Source organism: Guillardia theta, assembly GCF_000315625.1.
Source record: "Guillardia theta CCMP2712 unplaced genomic scaffold GUITHscaffold_79, whole genome shotgun sequence".
NCBI lineage: Eukaryota > Cryptophyceae > Pyrenomonadales > Geminigeraceae > Guillardia > Guillardia theta.
Window position 1 is genome coordinate 191,928 of NW_005434595.1, and position 24,779 is coordinate 216,706.

Here is a 24,779-nt window from a genome sequence, read left to right on the forward strand (position 1 = left end):
GGAGGGAGGGGGCAGGCAGGAGCTTACAAGCATCGTATCTGTTCGAAATGTTCTACGAGCGGGGTGCGATAGAAAGCAATCCGCAGCCTGGGCTTGATCTTGACGCTCTGATAAGACGTGCTGACTTCCAGCATGTGCCAGTCCTCGTAAACCTCCTCGTACGGGAACGAGTCGGCCTTGAGCACCGCGTACGCTACTCGCTCGTTCATACCATGGTTGTCATACTCGAGGTAAAGTCTCAGCCTGTTCCTGGCGTCCACGTTGCTCCAGTAGAACTCCTTGTCCTCTGACTTCCACGAGTACGAGTCGCTGATGGCTGCAGCGTCAGTCTCGTCCTTGGTCTCTCCCATCTCCAGCGAGATCTTGAAGGTCAGGTCGCTCGTTCCCAGGCCCGAGTGAAGCCCGTCCCCCTTGATCAACTTGATGTAGAGGCCAAACTGATTCACCTTGTCTCCGTCAGCAACATGCTTCTCCACTAGCTCGTCCTTCCTCCCCAGCAGACTGGCTTCATACGATCGCGTCTTCATGTACTCCGTCCAGTTGTGCGTCGGGACGAACCTTCTCTTGATCCGGATAGAGCCGGCATGTCGCATCGAGCTCCCGGACTCGTCGGCCGTCAAGTCGTACCAGCTCTCCTCGTCTTGGTCAGGCACAAGGTCGAGAGGGATGTGAACTTTTCCGAGGATGACGACCTTGGCGGGTCGGAGGTTGTTCTTGTCCAGCACAGAGACAACAAGCTTGCTGGCCTGCATCGGAACGTCGAACACGCATTCTTTCTCCCAGATCGGATTTCTCGTCTGAGGAGCCTCCGACGTCATGAACACCTGCTGCTCAATCGCAGCGATCACGTACGGGTTCGGGAGCTTCTTGGAGTCGACCTGCAGCAGTCCATGTCCGGCCCTGAGGGTGACGACGATCTTACCAGTCTGAGACGGTCTGCCTTGCTTGTCGAAGATCAGGTAGCTGTTGATCCGCGAGTTTGTCTCAGCCAGCACCTCGGCGGCTCGATGCTGCTGTAGGGAGATCTCCTCCAGCTTCTTGTTGATATCGCTCACCAGCCTGTCTTGCTGCAACGTCAGGTACTGCGTTCGTTTCTCCGTGACCTCCTCCTGCTCCATCAGCTTCGAGTGCATCAAGTGCAGCTTGTAAAAGACTTCCTCGTACGCCGCCGGACCGTTGTTGTGCAAGTTGTCAAAATCATCGGGGTAACGAGCCTCTCCATGCCTCTCGTCATGAATGCTCTGACCTCTCTCCTCCTCTCCCGACTGTTGGAAGCGCTGGGAAGCTGACGCAGCGCTCAGCGAGAAGGGCGCAGGAGGATACTGCTGCCGTTCGAGCTGCTCGATCTTTGATCGCAGGGCCTTGATCTCGTTGAGAGCCTCCATCACGAAACTTTGACTATCCTCATCGAGATGCCTCGAGGAATGATCCCTTGAAGGAGATCTGGACTTGATAGAGTGGAGGCTTTCTCCTCGCTGCAACGTCACATCATCGTTTGACTCTTCAAACACATCCTCGTCATCATAGAGCTCAAGGACCTGCGCGTTGTTGTCGAAGTGAACACTGTCTGGTCTTGCCAACTCTTGTTCAGGAGCCTGACTCTCAGACACAAGTTTGAACTCCCACTCGATCAGCATCTTCAGGCACTTCTGCCTGTCCTTCACCTCTGCCACATTCAGCGGAGTCCTTCCGAGCTGGTTCCTAGCAAACACATCCGCCCCGTGCTCTAAGAGGATCTTAACAATCGAGTCATCGTCGTCGATCAGACAGCAGTAGTGCAAGGGCGTGTTGCCGTTGTTCTCGTCCACGAAGTTGATGCTGTGAGGCAGCTTCATCAGCACGAAGTGAAGAACGTCCTTCTGCTTGCTTCGCACAGCCGCCATGATCACTTTCATGGCTTCCTCGCGCGAGTGTATGCTGCCCCTGATGGTATCAAAGAGATCGTTCTTGATGTTCTCTTCAATCGTCTTGTCCTCGAAGATGTTGATCACTTCTCTGTTCTCCGCATGGCGAGCGAAGTCAGCGGGCGTCCAGGAGTAGCGATTGGCTGTGTTAGGAAGGAAACCATGGATAAGCAGCTGCTTCGTGATCTGAGTGATGTCTGCCCTCTTGGAGACGGCAGCGAAGTGCAGAGGAGTGTTGAAGTTCTCGCTCTCTCGCAGGAGGAGGGGAACTTCAACCTCCTCTAGCACGAACTTGATCAGATCCAGAGATCCGCTCCTTATGGCGCTGAAGATCAGCCCTTCCTCCCGCGCCTTCCCGTCCTTCTGAGCGATGTAGTCGTACGTGATGATCCCTCCTCGTATCTCTTGCTCAGTCGGTACGCGCATGACGACCTTGTGGCTGGTGCTGTCCCACGAGGACAGCGTGTCTTCGCACCATGTAACCTGGGCTGGGAGGAGCTTCTTGGCAATATTGCGCTCTCTCTCGACCTCTCGCTCAGCCAACCACTTCTTCTTCACGTCTTCTTGAGCCTGGTGGATCATGGCTTGATGCAGCTTCGCCTTCCACTCCGTCCTCCTCTCCTCGTCCTCCCGCCATCCTCTCCCCGCCGCCTTCGGTCGGCTCGCCATGTTCAGTAGGGCCCCATGCTCATCCCGTACGATGCTGTGCGCCCAACCGCCCTCATCCCCTCACCCCAGTGACCGCCCGGCCGCTCAGCCGCAACTCAGAGCCAACCGTTCAACTGCCGCGAGTCAGCCAAGTCGGAGTCACCGGCGGAACTTACTAGCCTAAGTTACGCGGCTGCCACTGTGACTAAGCGGCCTCGAGTCCGACAGTCAGCCTTCTACGGTACTACGGTAGTATCAACTGAAGCCTTTGAACATGATGCTTCAATCATTGAATAGTGTGGCGCCCGCGGACGGGGAGCGGCTGCGCCGTGGGCCGGCGCGGCCCGGGCCAGCCAGCCTCATAGCGCTATGGCCGCGTTACTGCCCAGGCTGCCCCGGGTCACCGCCACTGAGAATGGCACCGGCACGGTGGCGCCCGCGGCCGGGGGGCGCCGCAGGTGACCGTCAGCCTGGCCCAGGCGAGTCACGCCGAGCCTGGCAGTGCCACGGTGCCGCACGGTGCCCAACTTGCAGTGGCAAGCCTAAAGTAAGTTGACCAGCCGCGCCCCCCCCTCCCCCAGTGACGGACACCGGCGAGGCGCCCCGTCGCTGGCCGGGCGGCTCGGACCCGCCGGTCCGCTCGGAGGTGGCCTCCCGGGAGCCTCGGAGTCCAATCACCGCCGGCCCGGCCGGCGGCGGGCCCGGCGGGGCCGCAGCTTGAACCGTCGGGCCCGGGCGGCCCCTTACCGTAGTACAGTACGTGTCGGACTGACACTGACTGCCGCAGTGCCACTCGGAAGATGCGACCGGCGTGTCGGGAGACCGTCGGACGGTCTGAAAAAGGTTCCGAGAGTTCAAATCTAAACCTAGGTTTTACTCAAAGTTAAGTTAAAGATCAGTACGAGGACTACCAGGAGAGTAGTTTGAGTAAAGTTCAATTCTAAATCAGTGCAGGGGCCCGGGGGCTTCGGAGCACAAACTAGAGGCAACGGAGATACTACGGTAGTCAACTACTTTACCCCTAGACAGACCGGCGGAATGGACCGGTACTGGTAGCTCCAGGGGTGAAGTGACGGGTCATACTATGCCCGAAGCGTCTCGAAAACGATCGTTTTCAGCACCAGTTTGAAAAACAATGTTTGTTCTGCCCATCGTCAGAGGGGGTAGGGGTTACTCTTGTACCCTATATTGTGAAGGTTTTTGTTGAGAAAAGGAGGGGTACTTTTGTGCAATTCCGATTCATTGGGGGTTATGCATGTGGCGGGGGTTGTCCTGTAGTAGTCATTTGTATGCGCAATGGTCGGATGGAACGGTCGTGCGAAGTTGTGGAAGAGGGGAGAGGAGGAAGAGGATGGGATAGACGGAGGAAGGCATGGACGACAACAAGAAAGAAGAAAGGAAGAGGTTCAGGCACAGAAAGATGAGCAGAGGAAAGCGACAATGAGCAAGACAGAAAAGGATAGAGAATAAGGACGAAAACGATGGGTGCAACGCTCAAAAATCTTTTACGGAGGAGGAGACAAAGGCACAGAGGAAAGCAAGTTAGGTCAAGATGTACAAGTTAGACATGCAGGAGTTCGAGAAGAGTAGGAAATCAGCAAATAGTGAAGCATGACTGTCAATGACAAACATTTGAGACATGGTTTTCGCAGACACCATGACCCAACCCAAGATCAAGTCCCGCTCCTCATACGCGGTGGAGCTGGAATGCGATGAGCCGGATACTCGACACTGGATGCACACCTGGTGTGTGGACAAGAACGGAGGAGAGCTGGCAAGGGTGCCAGAGATGCTAAGAGGGTCGGAAGCTACCATCTTCAACTGCTTCGAGAAGGCAACGCAGGTTCATGCCGATAGATGTTGCATGTACACCAGGAAAGTCGAAGAGTGCAAGGTTGAAGGCAGCAAGCAATTCTGGAAGAAAGGCATGACCTGTACACGTCTTTGAGCTCTTCTGATCGTTCTACAGGCCCGTACTCCCCTCGCACCTATGCACAAGTCGGCCGTGAGGTGAAGGCTGTTGCCAAAGGGCTGCTGTCGTTGTCAGAGGTAGCAGAGAGGAGGAAGCAGAAGAAGGAGTGCATCCTTGCCATCCTCGCTGAGACTTCAGCGGATTGGATGATTTCAGCACAGGCTTCGTTCGCAGCAGGGTGTACCATCACCACAGTTTACTCGACGCTGGGACATGAAGCGATGCTGCACGGGCTGCTGGAGACTGAGGCAGTTCTGATCTTCGTTGACTGGGGCCTGTACAAGACCCTCAAGGATAAGGTTCTCGCGCAGTGTCCGGCCCTCAAGTACATCGTCATCATCGGAGAAGACCTGGCACCGCTGTCTACCGTCGGGGCACCACACAACCCGTACCCGAAGCTGAATGAGGCCTCGTCCTTCCCGCTCATCGGAGCAGCCTCCTCGACTACCCTGCAGGATCTCATGAGCATCGGACAGAAGGTCGACCTGGACCTGCAGGCCTTCGCTCCTCGTGCAGACGATGTGGCCTTCATCATGTACACGTCAGGATCCACAGGGGTACCCAAGGGCGTTATCCTCTCCCACTCCAACTTCGTCTCCGTCCTCGCCTCCGTCATCGCTCAGGACTGCGTGACCCCGAGAGCAGGCGACGTGCTCATCTCCTACCTCCCCCTCGCTCACATCCTCGAGCTCGTCATCGAAGTCACAAGCATGTGCCAGGGAGCAACGATAGGATACGCACACCCTCGCTCCCTTACCGCCTCCAGCCCCTACATCATGCACGGAGACAGCAGCAGCCCCGACTTGACTTCGCTCAGGCCCACGATCATGCCCTCAGTGCCAGCGATCCTCGAGGCGATCAGGACGGGGCTGATGAAGAAGGTGGAGGACGGAGGAGGTCTCAAGAAGAAGCTCTTCTGGGGAGCGATGAACAGAAGGATGAAGAAACCTGCTGGCTGCGGCATTTGCTCCTTCCTGGACAACACTGTGCTCGGCAAGGTCAAGAAGATCGCTGGGCTAGATCGTGTGCGGCTGATTGTATGCGGTGGAGCTCCTCTAGGAGCTGAGACGCAGCAGTTTGTGACTGCGCTGGTCAGTCCTGTGGCGCAAGGCTATGGCGCGACAGAGACGACGAGCTGCGCGACTGTCCAGGAGGCAGTCAGGAGCGGGTCGCGGCCAGCAGACGAGACGTACGGGAGGGTGGGAGCGATCCAGCCGGCGAATGAGATCAAGGTGAGAAAACTGAGGAGCAGGGAAAGAAAGAGGAGGAGGAGAAGGAGAACGAAGAGGAGGGGAGGGAGGTGGAGGAGGGGCAGGGAAAGGAGACGGGGCAGGGGCAAGGGGTCGGGAGGGACGTTCTGATTTTCTTTTCGCTATCAGCTGCTGTCTGTCCCCGAGATGAACTATCTTGTCACGGACCCGGAGCCTCGAGGAGAAGTGCTGATAGCAGGCAACAACGTGTCTGCTGGGTACTACAAGATGGCGGACAAGACGGCGGAAGACTTCAGGAAGCATGCAGACGGCAAGATCTGGTTCCACACTGGAGACGTGGCTGTAATGGAGAAGGATGGAGCCCTGCGGATCATCGACAGGAAGAAGGACCTGATCAAGCTCGCAGGAGGAGAGTTTGTAGCTCTCGGCAAGGTGGAGGCCTGTCTGAAGCAAGTGCAAGGGATAGCTTGCGTCTGCGTCTTCGCCAAGTCCGACATGAACTACTGCGTTGCTATCGTGTCGCAGCCTGAGAAGGGCTGGGGGTCAGTAGGAGGACGACCTGACGAAGCTGTTCTGGTAGCTGACGCGACCAAGAAGCTGAGGGAGGTCGGACTGTCTCGGTTTGAGATCCCTACCAAGATCAAAGTAGACGACACCATATGGACTCCCGTAAGTGAAGTTGGGGGAGAAGGGGGAAGGTGGAAGGGGATAAGGAGCAGAAGAGGAGGAAGTGAGGAGGGTGGGATGGGGGGGGTGGGGGTCTGATGAAGTGAGCAGGAGAGCGGGCTGGTGACAGCATCGCTGAAGCTTCAGAGGAACCCGCTGCGTGCTTTCTACAACCAGCCAGGCAAGAGGAGGGGATGAAGAGGAGGAGGAGGAGAATCTGAAAAGATGCGCGGGAGGACAGAGGGGAAGGGGACAAGAGAGGAGAGGAAGAGTCAGGAAGGGAGGAGACGGTAACAGGAGGGTTGTGCTGACATTGGAGCAGGGGGTCTGCTGGAGCAGATGGAGTATAAGTTTTGAGCTTGTGTGGAGGGGTTTAAGATTTTGATGCGAAAGCGAAGAGAAAGTCAGGGAACAACATGCAAGAAACTAGTTCAACTTGTTAACGAGGAGGAATGATGGTGAAACTCTCCTCATTTCCCTTCGAGATATTTCTTGTACTGTTGGTGAATTGTGCTGCAAACTCCCATCAGCCCCCGCACCTCAGCACACTCACGTCAAGCTTGACAAGTCACCTGCCGTTGTCGAGCCCGAGGGCTTCAAGTGACGTCAACGTCTGCGACAAGTCTCACTACTTGCTACTTCAGTGATCCCTCCTCCCCTCCTCCCCTCCTCCCCTCCTCCCCTCCTCCCCTCTCCTCCCCACGACCTCGCTCAGCAGACTCTTGGCGCTTGCATCGAGGAACTTGAGGACGATCTCTATCCTCGGGACCTGATGAGCTTTGTGAACACCATCGTCGTCACCATCTCAGATATGGAAAACCTTGATGAAAGACGCTAGGATCTCCAAACCTGCGAACATCTCATCATGGCATGAAATGACACAACAAAAGACATGTTATCTACTTGTGCACACAACAGACTGCGGCAGAAACAACAAACACGAATAGATCAAGAACAAGATTCGATTCCAGATCTAGTCGATACCATCACGATTCTGATCACATGGGAGAAGCAAGGTCGGTTGAGACGATTTTCACTTTCACTCGCACAATGATCCATCTCTTACCATGAGAAGGATTCTTCTCAACGAAAAAATCATGAATGCACGCGAGGATCGACAGGAAGATCTATTGTGGATGTTCATCAGACCTGAACAAGTCGTTCGCAAGCAAAGACCTCCTCATTCACTTCAGTCTTGAAATATTGAACAAAACTGTTCAAGAAACCATCATTCAGATATCACGATGAAAAATTTCCAGCCCTTGTCCCTGTTTCTGTCCTTCCGTTGTTCCCACATTGACTCCTCCTCCTCCCTCCTTCCTAACCTGCTCCAACCCCCCCCCACCCCCCCCGTGTCCTCTCCTCTCACTTACTTGGAAGAAGGGATGATTGAAAGAAATTCAAACAGCTTCTCTCGGTCTCGACTGACTCGCTTCCACGCTCGCTGAAACTCCGTCGAATTTGATGGAATCTGAACGCATCTCAATCACAATATATACCTAGATCATCCGCTACCCGTTCTAACTCATCTTCATTACCATCATCACGCGCACCTCCAACAATATCATCATCACCACTATCTGCTCCTGCTCCTGCTCCTGCTCCTGCTCCTGCTCCTGCTCCTGCTCCTGCTCCTGCTCCTGCTCCTGCTCCTGCTCCTGCTCCTGCTCCTGCTCCTGCTCCTGCTCCTGCTCCTGCTCCTGCTCCTGCTCCTGCTCCTGCTCCACCACCACCACGACAACAACATCAACAAGATCAGCAGCATGTTCACACGCGCATCAAGATCTCCATCTGTTCCATCCCTTCTCCTCGTTCACCTTGTCGGGCACACTCGATATTCGTGCATTGATCGCATCCCTCGCCTGCTGCGCGAGAACTTTCGCCTCCTCGTGAGAAATCACCTGGTGACGTCGACAACATCAGACGATTTCTTATCATGTTGACAAACACAGTCATTTCAGGCATGATCGGAACAACCATCATCATCATCAACATCATCATCATCATCATCATCATCATCATCATCATCATCATCATCATCATCATCATCATCATCATCATCATCATCATCATCATCATCATCATCATCATCATCATCATCATCATCATCACTTGACATCATGAATCATGTTTCAACTTCATGGATCGCACATCACATTCTCATCTTTGTTCTCACCTTCTTCGCAGCCTTCGCTGTTTCTTCTTCTCCTACACTCTTTGTCTTGGCTCCCTTCCCGTCCTCTCCCTCCTGCTGCTGCTGCTGGACCTCTTGCTGCTTCCCCTTCGTCTTGTGCTCTTCAGATATCTCCTCCCCTTCTTCGTCCACCTGTCAAAACATTTGACATGCTGAACATGCCAAAAGCTTGTTCACCTCTCGAACTTTCAGCCTTCGCCCGACTTTTTCTGTTTTCTTCTGCTGCAAACATCGCAAATTAATACTTTTCTTGTAAAAAGCAATATGGAGAGAAAGAAATCAGGTGAGCTGTGTGGTTGGCTTTCGTTCTCTAACATGATCAAGACATCTTTGTACCTGAGGTTCGCCCTTCACTTCACTGATGTGTGCGGTCTTCTCTTCCTTGACCTCGGGAGGCGGCTGAAGTCGTTGCAGGTCTTCTTTAGCCTGCTTGTTGTTTGGTTCAAGCAGGAGGACCTGATGTCAAAATGCAGTCATATGAATGCTGGAAAGAGCCCGCCAAGATCAAGATAAAGACAAGTCAAGATCAAGACAAGACAAGACAAGGCAAGGCAAGACAAGACAAGACAAGACAAGACAAGATCAAGACAAGACAAGACAAGGCAAGACACGACAAGACACGACAAGACACGCCAAGATCAAGGCAAGGCAAGACAAGACAAGATCTGCTCACCTTCTTCAGGTCTACAATCGCCAACTCTTTCTTAGGTACATCCATTCTCATATAGGCAGTCGATCTCCTCAAGTAAGCTTTCACGTATCTCGGATCGATTTCAAGACAACGGTTGCAGTCCTCCACAGCCTTCTCATAGCTACTGGTAGAGATGTATGCCTGAGCGCGGTTAGCGAACGATATGGCGTTCTTTGGGTTCCTTTCCAAACTCCTTGTATACTTGGTTATGGCGGATTCATAGTCGCCAGCCATCAAAAGTTTGTTTCCTTCGTCTTTGATGCGATCGCTCTCCTCCCTAGCCCGCATGATCTCTTGTTCTTTCTCCTCGATCTTCTTTCTCTCCTCGGCCAACTTCGCCCTGTGCTTCTCCTCTTGTTCTTGCCTGTCGCTCTCGTCGAATTCCTCTATCATCTTGTCCAGGTCTTTCGCAACAAACTTGTCCCACTGGCCATAGTCTTGATACGTCTTTGGCTTTATCCTCTCTCCTCCCTCCTCCCCCTTCCCTCCTCTCCTCCTCTCCTCGTCCTTCGGTCCGGGGGCTCCTGATGGAACCATCTCAGCAAAACCCTTCTTCCTCACTCCTGGCAGAGCCTTCCTGGAGGTTGGGTTGAGATCTCCCTTCAACAACTTCTTGTCCTTCTTCTTCACTTCCTCCTCCCATGATCCTAGATCCTTCACGTATGCCGCCATCTCCTCCGCATTCGCCCGCACTTGTAGCTGCACTCGTTCCATGGCGCTTTCTTTCTGTCCGACCGTGGAGGACAGCAAAACTTCTTTATGTCAGTTTTCTTTTGCATTATCGCTGCCTTATTCAAGCCAAGTTGATTACTCAGTGACTTGAAGTTTCAAGTTTAGGCAGAGGCTGCGGCGGCGAGTCCCAGTGCGGCCGGGCCGCCGGCCCGGCCGCGGCGGGCTGGCAGGCCCACGGTCGGGCCTGTGATCAATGATCCCGGCCGTCAAGTCAAGCATCCTCGACTCTCTAACCGTCACTGTCAGGTTGCCGGCGCTGCCCGGCCGCGGCCGCGCGGCCGGGCGTGCGGCCACGCCGTCACGGTCAGTGCACGGTGACGGCAAACTGATTGAACTTGAAAGGTCATCATGGCATCTCGGCGGTGCGGCCAGCATGAGTCCGAGCGGCGGCCGAGGGCCATCCTCGGCGCAGCGCGGCCTCGGCACCGTGACGAGTCCGATCGCCCCGGCGCATCAGTGAGTCACGGTGGCTGGCGCTGACTGACTGTTCACAGCACGACTCAGGGTGCCCCTGGTCAGTTAAGCTCAAAGTCAAGTTTATTATATCATCAAGACTCAAGTGCAATTGAAAGGCACTCATCATCGGAGTCCTTGAAATTTTCAAAATCTCCGAGTCGGCGCTCACTGTAGGATATCAGTAGACAGAGAATCTTCTGGAGTTCAGAGGCTGCCATTGAAGCTTGCTCCAGCACGGTCACCCGGTGACCGGCCGCACTGACCGACCGGGCTCGGCTGCAGCGTCCCGGTCCAGCCTGACAGTGCCGTGTGGGCCTGTTCGATATGATAGTGGGCCGGTCCGGTGGCAGAAGCACACATCTTTCAAACAGCAGGCGCAGTCGATGTCAAGAGCTTCTGTACAGGATCAAATTTCGAGCCAGGAACAGTTCCAAACTCTTGAAGAAGCAACGTGAACTGTTCGGAAAAAGGAGCAGCCCTGCTCCTCAAGTTGAATAAGAGCTCAAATACCTGCTTTCTGTTCTTCCTTGCTTCAGCGGCATCCTCAGCATACGGAATGACGTTCAAGATAAGGTGCAGAAGGTTCCAAAATGAGAGCTTGCTGAAGATGGAACAAGTGACCGTTATGGCTTGCGGGCAATAAATCGCACAGAATTTCCCGATGACATGCACACTATCAGCATCCAGGAGGAGTTCTTGATCTTGATATGCTCGTAGTAGGATCAAAAAGAAAACTACTGACCCATCAGTTTTCCTTTGAAATTCGTCGCGGAACGGTAAGTACGATGAAATGATGTCCCACACTGTATTGAGCACAAAGATGCAAGTTTGCTGGGCACGTTCCTTGATACGACCTGACTCGTTGGTGTATCTTTGCCAGTTCCGCTTGGAGAATATTTCAACATCCCTTTTGACAAACTCATAGTAGCCCCTTGTCACATAGAGAGAGTCCGTCTCTTGCCAAAAGTCAAGTGACTTGAAGTACAAATTCACACACTCTGTGAGATTCTCAGCCAGCATCTTGCAGTGATCATTTTTTCTGTTGATATAGGATTGATGGATGATACTTGCAATTGATCGCGGGCCTCCAAACTTAACTTGCGACTCTCTTTTCAAGTAATGGTAAAATTGCAGCACTCGTTGAGAATACTTCGACGACAAATTTAAGTGACACTCGGCTGGCAGCTCATCAACTTTGTCGCTAACTTCATGCAGATATACGGCAAATGACACCCTGAGCGCTTCAGACACGATGCGCGAATGAAACTCTTTCTCCATCCCGACCGGCTCTCGGCCAAGTCTTTGCATCCCAAGTTCGACCGCCTCATCTTGGAGGATGTCAAAGAAATCCGAAATCATGTCTTGAGTTGAACTGCCTGAAGACGCCATGGTGCTTCTTTCGCTTCTCTTTCCAGTGTCTTGTCCAGACTCTTGCTCTGTCTTCTTCTCTTTGTCTTTCGATCTTTTTCCCGCCTCTTTCACTTTGCTCCGCACATCAACAAGAGCTCCCGGCAAACTACTTCCTGCTGCAAGTTCCTGGTAAGACCACCCCTTCTCAATCACCCCCACCACCTTCATCCAACGGGAAAGTACCCCCCATTCCCCTGTTGTCTCCCACCATTACAGTACCCACCCCTTTCCGTCCAGGTCGCAGAGCAATCTCACCCCCACCCCACCTCACTCTACCCCACTCTACCCCACCCTACCGTTTTAGCACGGAAGCCATGACCCTCACCCCCAAATAGCCACAAAAGTACCCCCATCATGTCATGATTGACCCTACCAGGCTGAATTCTTTCTTACCTTGAGTACCCTCCGCAATCCCGCCCCCGCCCCTTGCTAGGAGGAGCCCGGGTTATCAAAAAAAGTATATTTGATTTCAATGATAAGTAAACTTTGATATACAGATCTATATAAATTTTTTTAAATTGTATGATGTACTGGGGATGTTGAAAGGCACAGTACAGAAGTGAAAGCCTGGATAAAAACAAGGTTTTATGAAAAAAAATCTTGATTATTAATTTTTTTTAACTTTGTGAGCAGAGTTTAAAACAGTTTTACATATAAAATCCTTTTTCCCCCGATTTGGGTTGGAAAAATCACCTAAAAAAATAAAAACAAGTTTAAAAATTAAGTTGAAATTTGTTTGTTATATTTGAAAAATAATCAAGATGTGAGCAATGGAAGCGATTTTTTGCACATTCTCAAATGAAATCAGAAGGGGACAATTAAATTACCTTTTAATATTTACTCATCTCGGCCATGAAGCCTACCCCAGCTTTTCCTCAGGGATCCCAACAGTTGCATCATTTTGAACCGGTGGGTTATACTACCCCACCTATATATTTTACCACAAAACATCTTCACAAACCACCCGGTGAGAAAGTATAGCAAGGGGGTAGTGTCACCCCACCTACCCATCTTTGTCCATTCACAAACTGGGTGGGTATCAATCCTACCAAACGATTGAACCCTGAGGGTAGGTAGGGTAGTGCTACCCACCAATCTATGATGCAACCCCTGAAATATGTACCCACCCTCAGAAAATGAGGACCTTGCGAAGTAAGTACCCTTTATTTCACAGTATTATCTCTTCTAGCACCCGGTAATCGCAAAGCATCATCATTCAATCACCCCCATTGACGAATCACTACTGCAAACTACCCACCTACTGAAATATACCCCTACCCCCAATAACACCTCTTGATCACCCCCGACTGTGAATACACTGACTTCAAGTCGCCTCCATGCCGCCTCCTTGTTTCGGCTCGTCGCAGTCGAGTAGCCGCAGGGACAGAAGTTGGTTGCGTTTCCAGGTGAATCGTCCTTGGCCGATCTTAGTTTAGCCTTTCTTCACGCTGTCCTTTCGCTTCTCTCCTCTCTCTTCTCCCTTGTGAAAGAGTTTGCTCTCGTAGCTCCGTGTCGGGAGTTGGATCAGTTGATACATTTGATTCATGTTTCCCCTTTCTGAGCGATCATGTAATCATCTCAACTGCTCATCGTGTGAAAATAATTGCTATGCTTCGATGTTTCAGTCTTTGGCTTCAGATTGTACTCCGTGCACGTGTATCCTCTCAAATGGATGCCTCGGTAATTTGGTAAAACCGGGATGTAAATTTCCTTGCAGAAAGTATGGCTAAGCAGTCTTCGAAAGGACATTCTAGGGACCGAGGATGAGTTTGGCAACCCGGTACATGATTGTTCAAGCCTCATTCTTCTTGCATCTCATTTGAGTCGATATTTTCACCATGGCATTTTGTTACAAGTTCTGTAGTTTTCTACCATTTCCCTCTTTTATGTGTCCTGCAAAGCTAACTGTAGTGTTTTCGCTCAGAACTATGATCTTACCTTCGATAGTGACAATCAAGGATGTCTTCCTGATCTCACGGATACTGACCGACACAAGAGAACACTGGTGTTGGATCTTGATGAAACGTTGGTCCACACCGAATTCAATGTAAGAGGATTACTTCATTCTTGAAGATCATATGGTCTTTTGGACAATTAGTGCGCATGTTGGCTTGCCAAATGTCTATATGCTATTCGTTGTCGCCTGCATTTCGCACCAGCAAGGTATCCGGCATGATATCGTTGTTACAGGAAGGTGCCGGGTGGATCACACATCGGCGCCCTGGCGTATCAAGCTTTCTTGCAGCGTTGTGAGTCAATCGCACTGTAGAAGAGACTTGACTCATCCATTTCTGTTCTTCTGTTCTCTTCGTTCGATTGTCGTTTGCCACTGGTGTACTTTGGGTAACTCTTTACACTCGAAGAGGTGAAAAGTATGAGATTGTTTGCTTCACATCCGGACTTCGCGAGTACGCTTCACCGATAATTGATCAACTGGATATGAATGGGGTGAGTGCAATTCATTTGATTGGCTCTAGGGAAGAGTCAGGGTTCTGTACTCATCATTGTTTGCCAATCAACAGATTATTGCCCATCGATTGTTCCGCGAGCATACATGTCACTTAAAAGGGCTGCACGTGAAGGTGAAAAGGCTCTCTTAAGTTAAGAAAACTGACATCAAGTAGGATCTTTCAAGGCTGAACAGAAATCTTGCGAAAACAATCATCGTCGACAACTCGCCAGAAAGCTATCTCATGCAGGTTTGCCGACTTTGCCGTGGATCTTTCTTCAGTCTGACCATGTTGATCAGCCTGAAAATGCTATTCCCATAAAGCCTTTCTTCGGAGATACTAGTGACACAGCTCTGCTTGAGCTAATACCTTTCTTGCTCGATATTGTCGATGCAGCTATTGATGATGTAAGAACGGTAAGAAGTTTTCTCCTTGCAAGCTGGTGCCTGGTAGTCGCTGAAACAATACAGGTGCTGAAACAATGCCATTTGAAAGGAAAGTTCGTGCATAAGAGTGTAAGTCGGAGTTCTGACTTGCCTTCTTCGTTTGTGATCGCTTATACAAACAGATCCGCCCCAAGGAATTAGCAAAGAACCGAAAACGATGCAATCGCCCGAAACCGAAGGAGGCAAAATTAGCCATGGAGCCCCGAACCGCATCGTGCATGACCGAGAACGCTTCCTTGAGCTCAGAAGGAGATCGTCGGAGACACAGTGACATTAACGATGCGTGCTTCGAGGACTGTATGACCGTCTTGGATGGCCTCATCACGAATAATCTTGGAACTCTCAACGACCCGGACGATCAAGTTGTGGGTCGTGATCGCAACAGGGGTGAGGTATCATCTGATCAGCTGCCCAAGAATTTGTTCAATCCTCCCGAAAGCTGTGTATCGGATATGCTTACAGCAAGCCAGATTTGGAAAGATGCGGTCAACCAATCATGGTCCACAGGAGATCTTGATGACCTGGATAGCAGTTTGGACTTGCGCAGCACAAGTCCTTTCACCTCGAATGTGCTGATTCCAACGAATGCTGGAAGGCGATGGGATGAGATCTGCAGTCACTCGTACGACGAGAAAGCGCACAGCAAACCATATGATCTCCTCGCCAAGGTGAATTTGCATGGGCATTGGATGACTTCAGTCATGTCGGGGAGGCATGATCGCCTGATCGACCTGTCTCCGTTGAATGGCTCTCTTGTTGATGTTATGAAGGGCATGAGTCCTCCGCCGTCCTTCAACCTTGCTGGGGGCTGCACAAGGCTCGGAGCAAGTTGAACATGTTTGAAAGATGATCCTCGTGTCAGTGCGTGAGTCTGAGCGCTTCCCGTGCAACTATCAGTTGCTGGTTAAGTAAGTGTCCAGTGTACATTATGATATAATACAACCATCCAATTATCTCAGGCTGAACTGCCTCTATGATATAATACAACCATCCGATTATCTCAGAATAGAACTGCCGCTCGGCTGCGGAGCGGCCAGCATCGGCCGGGAGCCGCTCCGACTGACTTGGATCGGACGGTCGGCCCATGTGCTAGCGGCTCGCATGCGTCTATCATAATGTTGGTACTTCGCTCACTCGACGGGACCGGTGGGCACATAGTATGTCGCCGAAGGAGTGAGAGGCATACCGGAACGCACCCGCGATGATGGCGCTGACGAAAGATCCTGGACCCGGACCGGATGCGTTTACAAGTTGGATGAGTCACCTGAGACGTCTTGCGAGGCCGTCAGACCGTCCAACGCTGCCGTTTCCTTGTTCGCCGAGCGATCTGCCAGCCACCACAGGAAGCCAACGCGGCATCCTGCAGGAGTCCATCAGTGCTGGCGATGTGCTGCTGCGGCAGTTTCAAGTTTGCTCCGAGCCAGGTCCAGCATCCCATCGTTGTCAAACACATGTGAAATGCCGCTGTGCTGAAGTCGAGGATTTCAAACTCGTGCGGTCATCGGCCTCCATTAGCCTCCTATGATTGCGGAAGTTCAAAATGCCCTCAGTGAGGTCACGGTGATCGTCGGATCTTCAGGGCCATGTTGACAAGTTTCAAACCCGCCTCAACAGAATCCGATGGGCCGGGAAAAGCCTCGGAGGAGGCAGCGAAAACCTCTACTCCTACCACACGAGCGGCAGCGGCATGCACGACAAGCAGGGGAACATGCAGGTTCCTGCAAGGAGGACGGCAAGACCCATGCGAGATCGATACTATGATAGGCGAGCATCCCTCGCACTCCGCTGTCAGCGTAGCTCCATGGTGATCCCCCAAGTACCAGAGCCAAGTCGGACACCACAAAGCGTGAGCATGACGAGGACTATCCGCACCTGCAGTGAAGAACTTGATGGATGGCATGACTATGAGGCGGACTCAGGTTTATCACAGTACCCCACCCTGTTACCTTTTGTTCCACCTTACCCCTGCCTTTGTGTAATTCTATGGGGGAAAGTACCCCAATTTTAGACTAATTTATCTACCCCCACCCACCGTTTCGAAGCGCCATGCCGCCAGCACTGATGGAACAAGGTGAAAATGAAGTTCAGCAGGATGTAAGCAAAGAGATGAGACAAGATAGAAAGGGGGTGAAGAAACAGGGAGGTTTTGACGTGAAGTTGATAACAAGATGTTTGTACATACGTTAAGCAAGTGATGGGAGTGGACGCTCTTGTTGCAGAGGATCAAAAGATTCAGGATATCGCTACAGCAAAAGGAAATCGTTATAACTGCTTGTCCTCTAGGTATGGATAGCAAGCCACAAATCAAAAACCACATCCCGCTGCCGGAGGGGATGTATCGGACCACTAGCGCGTTCCCAATCGTAGGATCACGGTGATTCAAGAGCTTCTGAACGAAGAGAGCTGGGGTGGGGGGGATCAGAAGCTGAGAGGAGCCTCGACAGGGTACCAGGAAGTATACAACGAGGATTCAAGTCTTCATATAGTCAAATTTCTGCTTCCAAGCAGCCAAGGTGAAGGAGAACGTTGGCTCTGCTATCTGAATGCTCGCCAGCTCCCCACCCAAGGGGAAGATCAAGTTTGGAATCAGCAGGAAATCTCAGAGTTCTTCTTCACCTCAGGTGAGCACAGCTGAGAGAGGAGGAGGATGTGAACGCAAGCAGCGATGAGAGAGGAGGGGGGCGAGGAACTATCTTTATTTGAACATCTTCAGACGCCATCGCCTCAGGGGAGCTCGACAGAATATTATGTTTATCCGTCCGGAGATTGGTGATGTTGTACTTGTGGTTGAAGCGATGATGACATCTGCTGCAGCCTTTGCATTGTGAATCTTAGCCTTAATGACAGCGAGAACGCTCAGAGGGAGAAGAAACTCCCGAACGAGGTGGATGGAGGGGATGGGAATGGTTGTTGTTGTTGACGGTTTCGGATCTTTGCAGATCACGTGCTGCTGTATCAATAACGTGACATCTACCTTGGAATATCTAGAGATCCTTGTAGGATGCGAGACAGGTGGGAACATGGCATTTGCTCGTGTCTAGCGCAATAGTGATGGGAATGTGCAGGTGAAATCCTACTGGTGGACGGGATAAACCTGTCTATTATCTCCAAGTACAACACAGGAGGGAATCTAAACAATTCACGAGTGATGGACGTGAAATGGGTACCGGATGTGAGGAGAGCTCGAAGCCTGATGGCAACAAACTGACGAGAAAAATTCTTGTGGACAGTCGAAAAATATTTTCTTGGCCGCCTTCTCGAATGGAGTTCTGCTAGTCTTTGACAAAGGTTGCCTCCCCTCCCTCCCTTCCCCTCCCTCTCCTCCTCTTCCTTTCCTCCCCCCCCCCACCTTCCATCTTCTCCTCGTGTCCTTCTCCGCCCATGACGCTCTCGTTCTCTCCTGACTTCCCTTCCTCATCCCCTCGCCCTGTCTTCCCTTCCCCCTCCTCCCATCATCCTCCACTCAGTCGCGCTTCGCGTCTCCTCACCCTCTGTCGGTCTTCAGACAAGGAAGATGCTTCGCAGAAGAGCATGGCAGCAGCCAACGCCTCCACTCCCACCTCCGACTCCTCCAGTTCCAACCTTGATTCCTCCACCTTCAGCGTTTCCAAGCCCAAGACGAATAAGAACCCGATCAGTAGATGGCACGTAGCCAAGGGTCCTGTAAATTACATCTCCTTCTCTGCAGAGAACACAATGTGCCTTTGCTGCCATGACGGGTATGTGATCAAACTGTCTGCCGCTGAAGGTGATGGTTTGCCATGCTCTTGCAGAAACGCTCGAATTTTTCATTATCCGACAGAGAAGTTGATCTTTTCCTTGCGGAGTCAGGTCTTGCTCATTTCCACTTCTCTCATCTCTTCTCCTCCTCTCTTCTCTTTCTTTCTCCTCTCCTTCCTCCCTCCTATCTCCCTCCCTCCCTCCTCTTTCCCTCCCTCCCTCCCTCCCTCCCTCCTCTCCCCTCTTATTCTTGTCCCTTGCGCTTCGGCCCACTTCCTCCTTTTCTTCCTCCCATGCTTTTCTCAATGATGTTGCAGTATGGAGCGATCCTGTGCTGCGCTTGGTCGCCCGACGGGAGCTTCTTGATAACCGGAGGGGAGGATGACGTTGTTGTCGTCTGGTCTCTTGTGGAGAAGTAAGTCTGCTCCTCGTCCTCCTCGTCCTCCTCTTACGTCCTCCTCCTCTATCTCCTCTTCTCACCTCCTCCTCAGGTGTGCAGTAGCGAGATGCCTCGGACACAACAGCTGGATCAGCTCCGTTCAGTTTGACCCGGCCTTCTGCTCCAGCTCCTCGAACAGGGAAGGAGGTCCAGCGAGCAATTATCGCTTCCTCTCCATTGCTCAGGTTTTGCCAGTCTCCACCGCTACTACCCTCCTCCTCCTGCTCCTCCCCCTGCTCTTCCCCCTGCTCCTCTTCATCATCGTCCCCCTCGCGCTCAACCTCCCCCTCCCCCTCCCCCTCCTCCTCCTGCCCCTCCTCCTCTGTTTCCTCCTCCTTATCTCGTGGCAGGATGGCAGATTGTGCTTTTGGGACCTCAACGAAGGCAATCTCATCATTTCCAGGAAGCGGCAAGGCGCGCCAAGAAAGAGCACATCATGTAGGAGGAGGAGGAGGAGGGGACTGCGAGAGAAGGGAGAGAACGAAGAGAAGGAGAGAGATCGCAGGAGGGGAGGCGACAGGAGGGAAGAGGGTACGGGAGGAGAAGAGAGAAGGGAGGAGAAGGGAGTCATTTCACAGGAGTATGTCTTGACGTAAAGTTTCAGTCATGATAGAGAAGATGGCAGCAAGAGCTGTGTCAAACACAGCCGAGGTTCCACGTGCAGGCAAGACCCTCCTTTTCATCTCACCCATCCAGCCCTGCTCTCCTGCTCCTGCTCCTGCTCCTGCTCCTGCTCCTGCTCCTGCTCCTGCTCCTGCTCCTGCTCCTGCTCCTGCTCCTGCTCCTACTCCCGCTCCCGCTCCTCGACCTTCTTGTGCTGGCCTTAGACTTTCCTGACATTCTTGACAGAGGAAGTGGCTTCAATGGAGCCAATTAGCAATACGCTCATCGCTGCGGTATTTCTATCCTCCTTCCTACTCCTTCCTCCTCTGCTCTTGACCTTCTACCTCGGAACAAGTTGTTCTTATCTCGTCCTTGTCTATCCTCACTCATCCTCCAACCTGCTCCTGCTCCTGCTCCTGCTCCTGCTCCTGCCTTATCATCCTCCTCAGGAGCCGTTAGCCTCCATGCATGTCACACAGGAAGGAATCGTAAGCCTCGTTCCTCCTCTCTCTCACGTCTGATCTCATTTCTTTGCAGATCACCGTGTCATACAGCGGTGAGCTCAAGTTGTGGAACCGTCCTTCTACAGGTACGCGTGCTCAACATGACGAGCTTCACTCATTAAGTCGCAGGCCCTCCGTCCAACGTGTCGGAGGACGATTGATCTTGGTCGAGAGGAGGGGATTGATGCTTGCCCTGCTTCAAGTTGCTCTCTGCCTCGTCCGTTCCTGCACTTACTGCCACGATGCTCACGTCCTATCCAAACTCCATCACACCCCAATGTCTTCCGCCTTGTCCTTCATTGAAAGTTTTGATTCTCCCTCAATTCACATCCTCCTGCTTCGCTCACTTCACTTCCTCACTCGCTCCCACAAGTCGCTGCTGCTTCACGAGTCGTTGGACAGCAGCTTCGCTCGCTGCCTCTCCCTCGTCACCACCAGTCTGCTCCACCTGTCAAGCCGCAGAGCTCGCGATTGCTCGCGTACCTGTGCAAGAGGAGGAAGGCGAGGATGATGAAGCCGCACCACAGCCCCAGCAGGACGCCGACGTTCCCCCTGCTCGCAGAGTCAAGACAACAGCAGCGATGATGGTAGTGGTGGAGGAGGCGAGGCAGGAATGTGTAAGGCAGAGCAATGCAGCAGGAGCCGGGAAAGGATGAGCAGGAGCAGGAGCAGGAGCAGGAGCAAGATGAGCAGGAGGAAGAGGAGGAGCAGGAGGAGGAGGGGCGGAACCAGATCGTGAGATCTCCTGTCATGCTCAACTGATTCAACACCTACACGAGCATCAGACCCTAGCAAGACTTGAGCAAGCAGGACCTGAACTCCATCCACTACGGGGCAGAAGCAGGGCTTGTAGACAGGAAGGGAGGTGGCGGTGCCGGCCTGTGAGGGCTGGAGGTCAGTATGGAGGAGAGACTTGCTGCTGGAACCTTCAAGGGAGGACAAGAGGGTCGAGCGACAAGCTCGTTATCATCGCACTTGAGCTTCAGACCTGCTCGACATGAGACGCTAGTAGGTGAACAGTAGGAGAGGAGAGTGACCGGTGCACTCGTTGAGCATGAAAGCCTCGAAGCTGTAAAAGAAGGAAGTGAGATGAGATGTAAAGAGCGAGAGAAAAAGAGGGAGGAGAGTGAAACACGGTAATGGTAGCTCACGGCAAGGGGGGAGGAAAGGGATGGGGGAGGGGGGGGGGGAGGGCAGGAGGAGCAGGAGGAGCAAGAGGACATGTGTGGGTTACCTATAGCGCATGGGAGAGATGTATTTGATCCAATCGAAGTAGACAGGAATGCCTGCATGCAACATGAACCGACGGTTGACAATCAGGTTGACTTGCTACCCTTCTGATTCACGAAGAAGCCGCTGAAGAGCATAAGAGGAAAGATGATAATCGGAGCTGATCATTCTTCACATACCATCCAAAATCAAGTAAGATGGACTTACCTCCTTGTATTGTGGCCTGAAGATCTTTGAACGTGCAAGCTAGGCTGTAGCACGCAGTATCATTGCAACTCGTCCCATCTCTTGGTAACTCACCAGATCCCAAGAGCATTCCCGACGTTGTTAAGCATGAGGAAGATGACGCACCTGTTGGCATGCCGAGTAAGTTGTAAAGAAACAGATCAAAGAAATCACACCAGGTGATCCACTTTTCCCCTGACAGCTGCAGCTGCAGCAGAAAGTACACGATGTTCGCTTGTATGAACGGAAAAATGATGTTGTGTGGAAGCTCGACAATGATTTTCGCTAGGAAGTATGCAAACGTGCTGTCGGAACTCAAGTTAAGTCGACTGTCTCTCCTCCTCTGTCACACCCACCTGTACATTCCGATGCTCCGCTCCCTCTCAAACACGACTCGCTCGACACCGAAGGCAGTGATGACTGTCGAAAACAACTTATGACAACCAAAGCAGGAAGCCTCTTAGTAAGCACCTGTCATCATAGCCGACATGGTGACGTTAACAGATACGAAGAAAAGGGCTCCGGTCCGATCCTGACGGCGCTTGTCAGTTAGCGAAAACGACTGGAGCTTCAAGATGAGGCTTACCTGGATCGACCTTTGGTTAGTCTGCAAGTCACGATAGATCAACCCAACAAGAAGCCCCATGAACAGTGACTGGCCGATCTTGGCCCTGAGAATCAGCCGGTTTCTTATCGCGTTGTTCTTTGCACGGCCGAAGAGGACGCTCATCTGGAGCAGCAGGCTGGGAGAGAAGCTGGAAGAGCTCTTGTCCACTCCGCTTCCTGGGACCTTCACGCGGGCCTCCATGTCCTTGAACGTCGAAGACTCCGCATACTCCGACAGCAACCCCTCGATCTGCTCTCGTTTCGCCTTGCGCTCGAGCTCACTGCTGGCAAGCTGATCGTTGAGGACCTTCATGAAGATGTGATCGGCCGGGTTTGTGAACTGAGGACATGGGCTGCCTCTTGTTGCAAAGTAGTCCATGCAGGATCTAGACGGCCCCTGGTAGAGGATGCGACCGCTGGCGAGCAGGAGCAGGTTGTCGAACATGTGGAAGATGTCCGAGGACGGCTGGTGAATCGTCGCAACGACCGTCCTGCCAGCAGCAGCCAGCTCCTTCAACGTCTTGCAGACGCTATGTGCTGTATGAGTATCCAAGCCGGAAGTTGGCTCATCCAGGAACAGCACAGAAGGGTTCGTGATAAGCTCCATGGCGATACTGATACGCTTTCTCTCTCCTCCTGAGACCCCGCTCTTCTCTCCGGGATAGCCTATCACGTTGTCCTTGCAGCGTTCAAGATGAAGGATCTCAATCATCTGATCTACTCGCCTCATCTTCTCCTCGAGCGGCATGTCCGGGGGAAGTCTCAGCTTCGCCGACATGCTGATAGCCTCGTAGGCTGTCATGGTACCCATCACTACATCATCCTGGAACACAAAAGCGCGAAGCCTGCGGATCGTAGCTGTGTCAACCTTGGCTCCATTGAACCGCACAGCTCCCGAGAGGATGCCGCCTGCTGCCTCCCCTGCCACTGCGTTGAGAAGCGTCGTCTTTCCTGCTCCGCTCGACCCCATGATGGCTGTGAACTTTCCCGGCTCGAAGACGCCAGTGACGCTGGAGAGGATGGTCTTCCTGGGAGGGGAGGCACAGGGCCCGACACGAGCGTTTGCATCTGGAACCTCCATCTTCAAGTTTGAGAAAGATACTTCCACAGGCAAGCACTGATCTCCAACGAAATTTCGAAGCAAGCTCGCTCTGGGCTTCTGACTGTATTCTCTTTTCACCGTAGATTCTGATTTCATCTCTTCATTCTTTTCTTCCCAACGTTCAGAGTCTGATGATGCATTGGGTTTATCGTTTCCTGATGTTATTCCACCAGTAGAAGCCGTGTCGTTGCTGTTCTCCACCACCACCAAACATCCATCGATCATTACTCCATTGTGCAGGTAAGCACTGGATGGCATGGGGTAGAGCGGAATGTTCATGGTGATCGATGTACCCCTGATCCTCCTCTCCCCTCCTCTCCTCTCCCCTCCCCTCCTCTCCTCTCCCCTCCCCTCCCCTCCCCTCCTCTCCTCTCCTCTCCTCTCCTCTCCTCTCCTCTCCTCTCCTCTCCTCTCCTCTCCTCTCCTCTCCTCTCCTCTCCTCTCCTCTCCTCTCCTCTCCTCTCCTCTCCCTGCCCTCCTGCTCTTCAAGCAAGCCTTGTACAAGTTGACACTTTTTCAGGGGGACGTCCAGGACCGATGGTGCCATGGTGGGTACTCTCTTATCTGTCTAGGGTACCCAGGGGTAGTCTAGAATACCCCTACTTTTGACTTTTGATGAACGTTATGAATGTAGGTAGGGTACCTACCCTTCCCTTATGGTTCCCTTTGAAGAAGTTGGAGGACCTGTACCCTTTGAACCTTCTTATAAAGATTTGTTGACCATTTTAATTATCTGTGATTTGTACTGTTTATAACCAACAAAAAAGATTATCGTTACTGATAAAATTAAAAATATGTTTAAAATGTTTCTTGTTTCGGTACAGAAGTGATTCATGGAATCCATTCCAGTACAAGAGGTGGTGCAAATAATCATAAAATGATGGTATTAAAATAGTTATAAAGCACAGGCCGGGCCCGGTCGCGATCGGACCGCACTTGACATCCGGGCCGGGGCCACTGCACAGCGGCACCTTTATCAAGTTTGCAGGATGATCATCGGATGCGTTGCTCTCTCTCAGTGTGTCCCTGGCAGCCGCACTGCCAGGCTGCGCGCAGTGGCTGGCGGGCCCGGCCAGCCTGAGCGGCCGGGCCGCCGGGGCCCTGGCGGCAAGACTCAGGCCGCTGTCACGGTTCGAGTCAGGCCGCCGCGTGACTCAGTGATCCGACCGTCCGACTTGGCAAACTGAAACGCATCCGATGGCCGGTCCAGGACCACACTGGTCCTTCACTCACTGGCACCATCCAATCATCCGCGGCGGGGCACTGCCAGAGTGCGGGCCGGGCCGGGCGGCCCGGACGGGGGCCGTCCGGGCCGGGATCATCATGATGGTAGAAGTAACGGCTCCTGACTACAAGTCAAGTTTTGTTATTGGACTATTTTTGTACCAGAAATAAGATGTAATTCTCTTATTAGCACCAAAAGTGCCTGATAACGGGTTTCAACGTATCTCCCCGGCGTCAAATCGAACATTCCCCGCTTGCTGGATTCCCCGCCATGAGCTTCGTAAGTTCCCGACCCACTGCGCGTGAGAGGAGAGGAGAGGGAGAGGAGAGGGAGAGGGAGAGGGAGA

At 52.4% G+C, this 24,779-nt stretch overlaps 7 protein-coding genes across 7 annotated transcripts; 3 read left to right on the plus strand and 4 right to left on the minus strand.

Moving 5' to 3' along the window:
• Nucleotides 1-1,861: 1,861 nt before the first annotated feature.
• Nucleotides 1,862-2,602, minus strand: GUITHDRAFT_154543 (hypothetical protein; the record flags this gene model as incomplete). The annotated part of the gene is made up of 1 exon (XM_005825940.1): nt 1,862-2,602. A coding segment is annotated over exon 1 (614 nt), but the record flags the coding sequence as incomplete, so codon positions are not given.
• A 1,602-nt stretch (nt 2,603-4,204) lies between these two features.
• GUITHDRAFT_154544 (hypothetical protein) lies at nt 4,205-6,925 on the plus strand. Its single transcript, XM_005825941.1, has 5 exons — nt 4,205-4,477; nt 4,522-5,756; nt 5,904-6,404; nt 6,513-6,582; nt 6,724-6,925. Exons 1-5 carry the CDS (start codon nt 4,210-4,212, stop codon nt 6,756-6,758), a joined length of 2,109 nt encoding a protein of 702 aa, XP_005825998.1. The 5' UTR covers nt 4,205-4,209; the 3' UTR covers nt 6,759-6,925.
• A 2,394-nt stretch (nt 6,926-9,319) lies between these two features.
• GUITHDRAFT_46734 (hypothetical protein) lies at nt 9,320-9,556 on the minus strand (the record flags this gene model as incomplete). Its single annotated transcript, XM_005825942.1, has 1 exon — nt 9,320-9,556. A coding segment is annotated over one exon (237 nt), but the record flags the coding sequence as incomplete, so codon positions are not given.
• Nucleotides 9,557-11,087: 1,531 nt separating this feature from the next.
• GUITHDRAFT_154545 (hypothetical protein) lies at nt 11,088-11,974 on the minus strand (the record flags this gene model as incomplete). Its single annotated transcript, XM_005825943.1, has 1 exon — nt 11,088-11,974. A coding segment is annotated over exon 1 (644 nt), but the record flags the coding sequence as incomplete, so codon positions are not given.
• Nucleotides 11,975-13,210: 1,236 nt separating this feature from the next.
• Nucleotides 13,211-15,732, plus strand: GUITHDRAFT_165068 (hypothetical protein). Its single transcript, XM_005825944.1, has 10 exons — nt 13,211-13,290; nt 13,602-13,664; nt 13,809-13,931; nt 14,075-14,133; nt 14,248-14,332; nt 14,407-14,466; nt 14,509-14,583; nt 14,634-14,750; nt 14,805-14,849; nt 14,903-15,732. The coding sequence occupies exons 1-10, from the start codon at nt 13,222-13,224 to the stop codon at nt 15,611-15,613; spliced, it is 1,407 nt and encodes a 468-aa protein (XP_005826001.1). The 5' UTR covers nt 13,211-13,221; the 3' UTR covers nt 15,614-15,732.
• Nucleotides 15,733-16,826: 1,094 nt separating this feature from the next.
• Nucleotides 16,827-20,206, plus strand: GUITHDRAFT_143825 (hypothetical protein; the record flags this gene model as incomplete). The annotated part of the gene is made up of 17 exons (XM_005825945.1): nt 16,827-16,874; nt 16,969-17,063; nt 17,148-17,293; nt 17,335-17,401; nt 17,595-17,664; nt 17,720-17,792; nt 17,846-17,952; nt 18,306-18,499; nt 18,554-18,611; nt 18,818-18,915; nt 18,992-19,124; nt 19,290-19,377; nt 19,544-19,590; nt 19,767-19,835; nt 19,992-20,030; nt 20,080-20,131; nt 20,175-20,206. 17 exons carry the CDS (start codon nt 16,827-16,829, stop codon nt 20,204-20,206), a joined length of 1,416 nt encoding a protein of 471 aa, XP_005826002.1.
• Nucleotides 20,207-21,275: 1,069 nt separating this feature from the next.
• Nucleotides 21,276-23,187, minus strand: GUITHDRAFT_76679 (hypothetical protein; the record flags this gene model as incomplete). Its single annotated transcript, XM_005825946.1, has 6 exons — nt 21,276-21,331; nt 21,379-21,435; nt 21,576-21,805; nt 21,857-21,920; nt 21,972-22,041; nt 22,087-23,187. The coding sequence occupies 6 exons, from the start codon at nt 23,185-23,187 to the stop codon at nt 21,276-21,278; spliced, it is 1,578 nt and encodes a 525-aa protein (XP_005826003.1).
• Nucleotides 23,188-24,779: the final 1,592 nt, after the last annotated feature.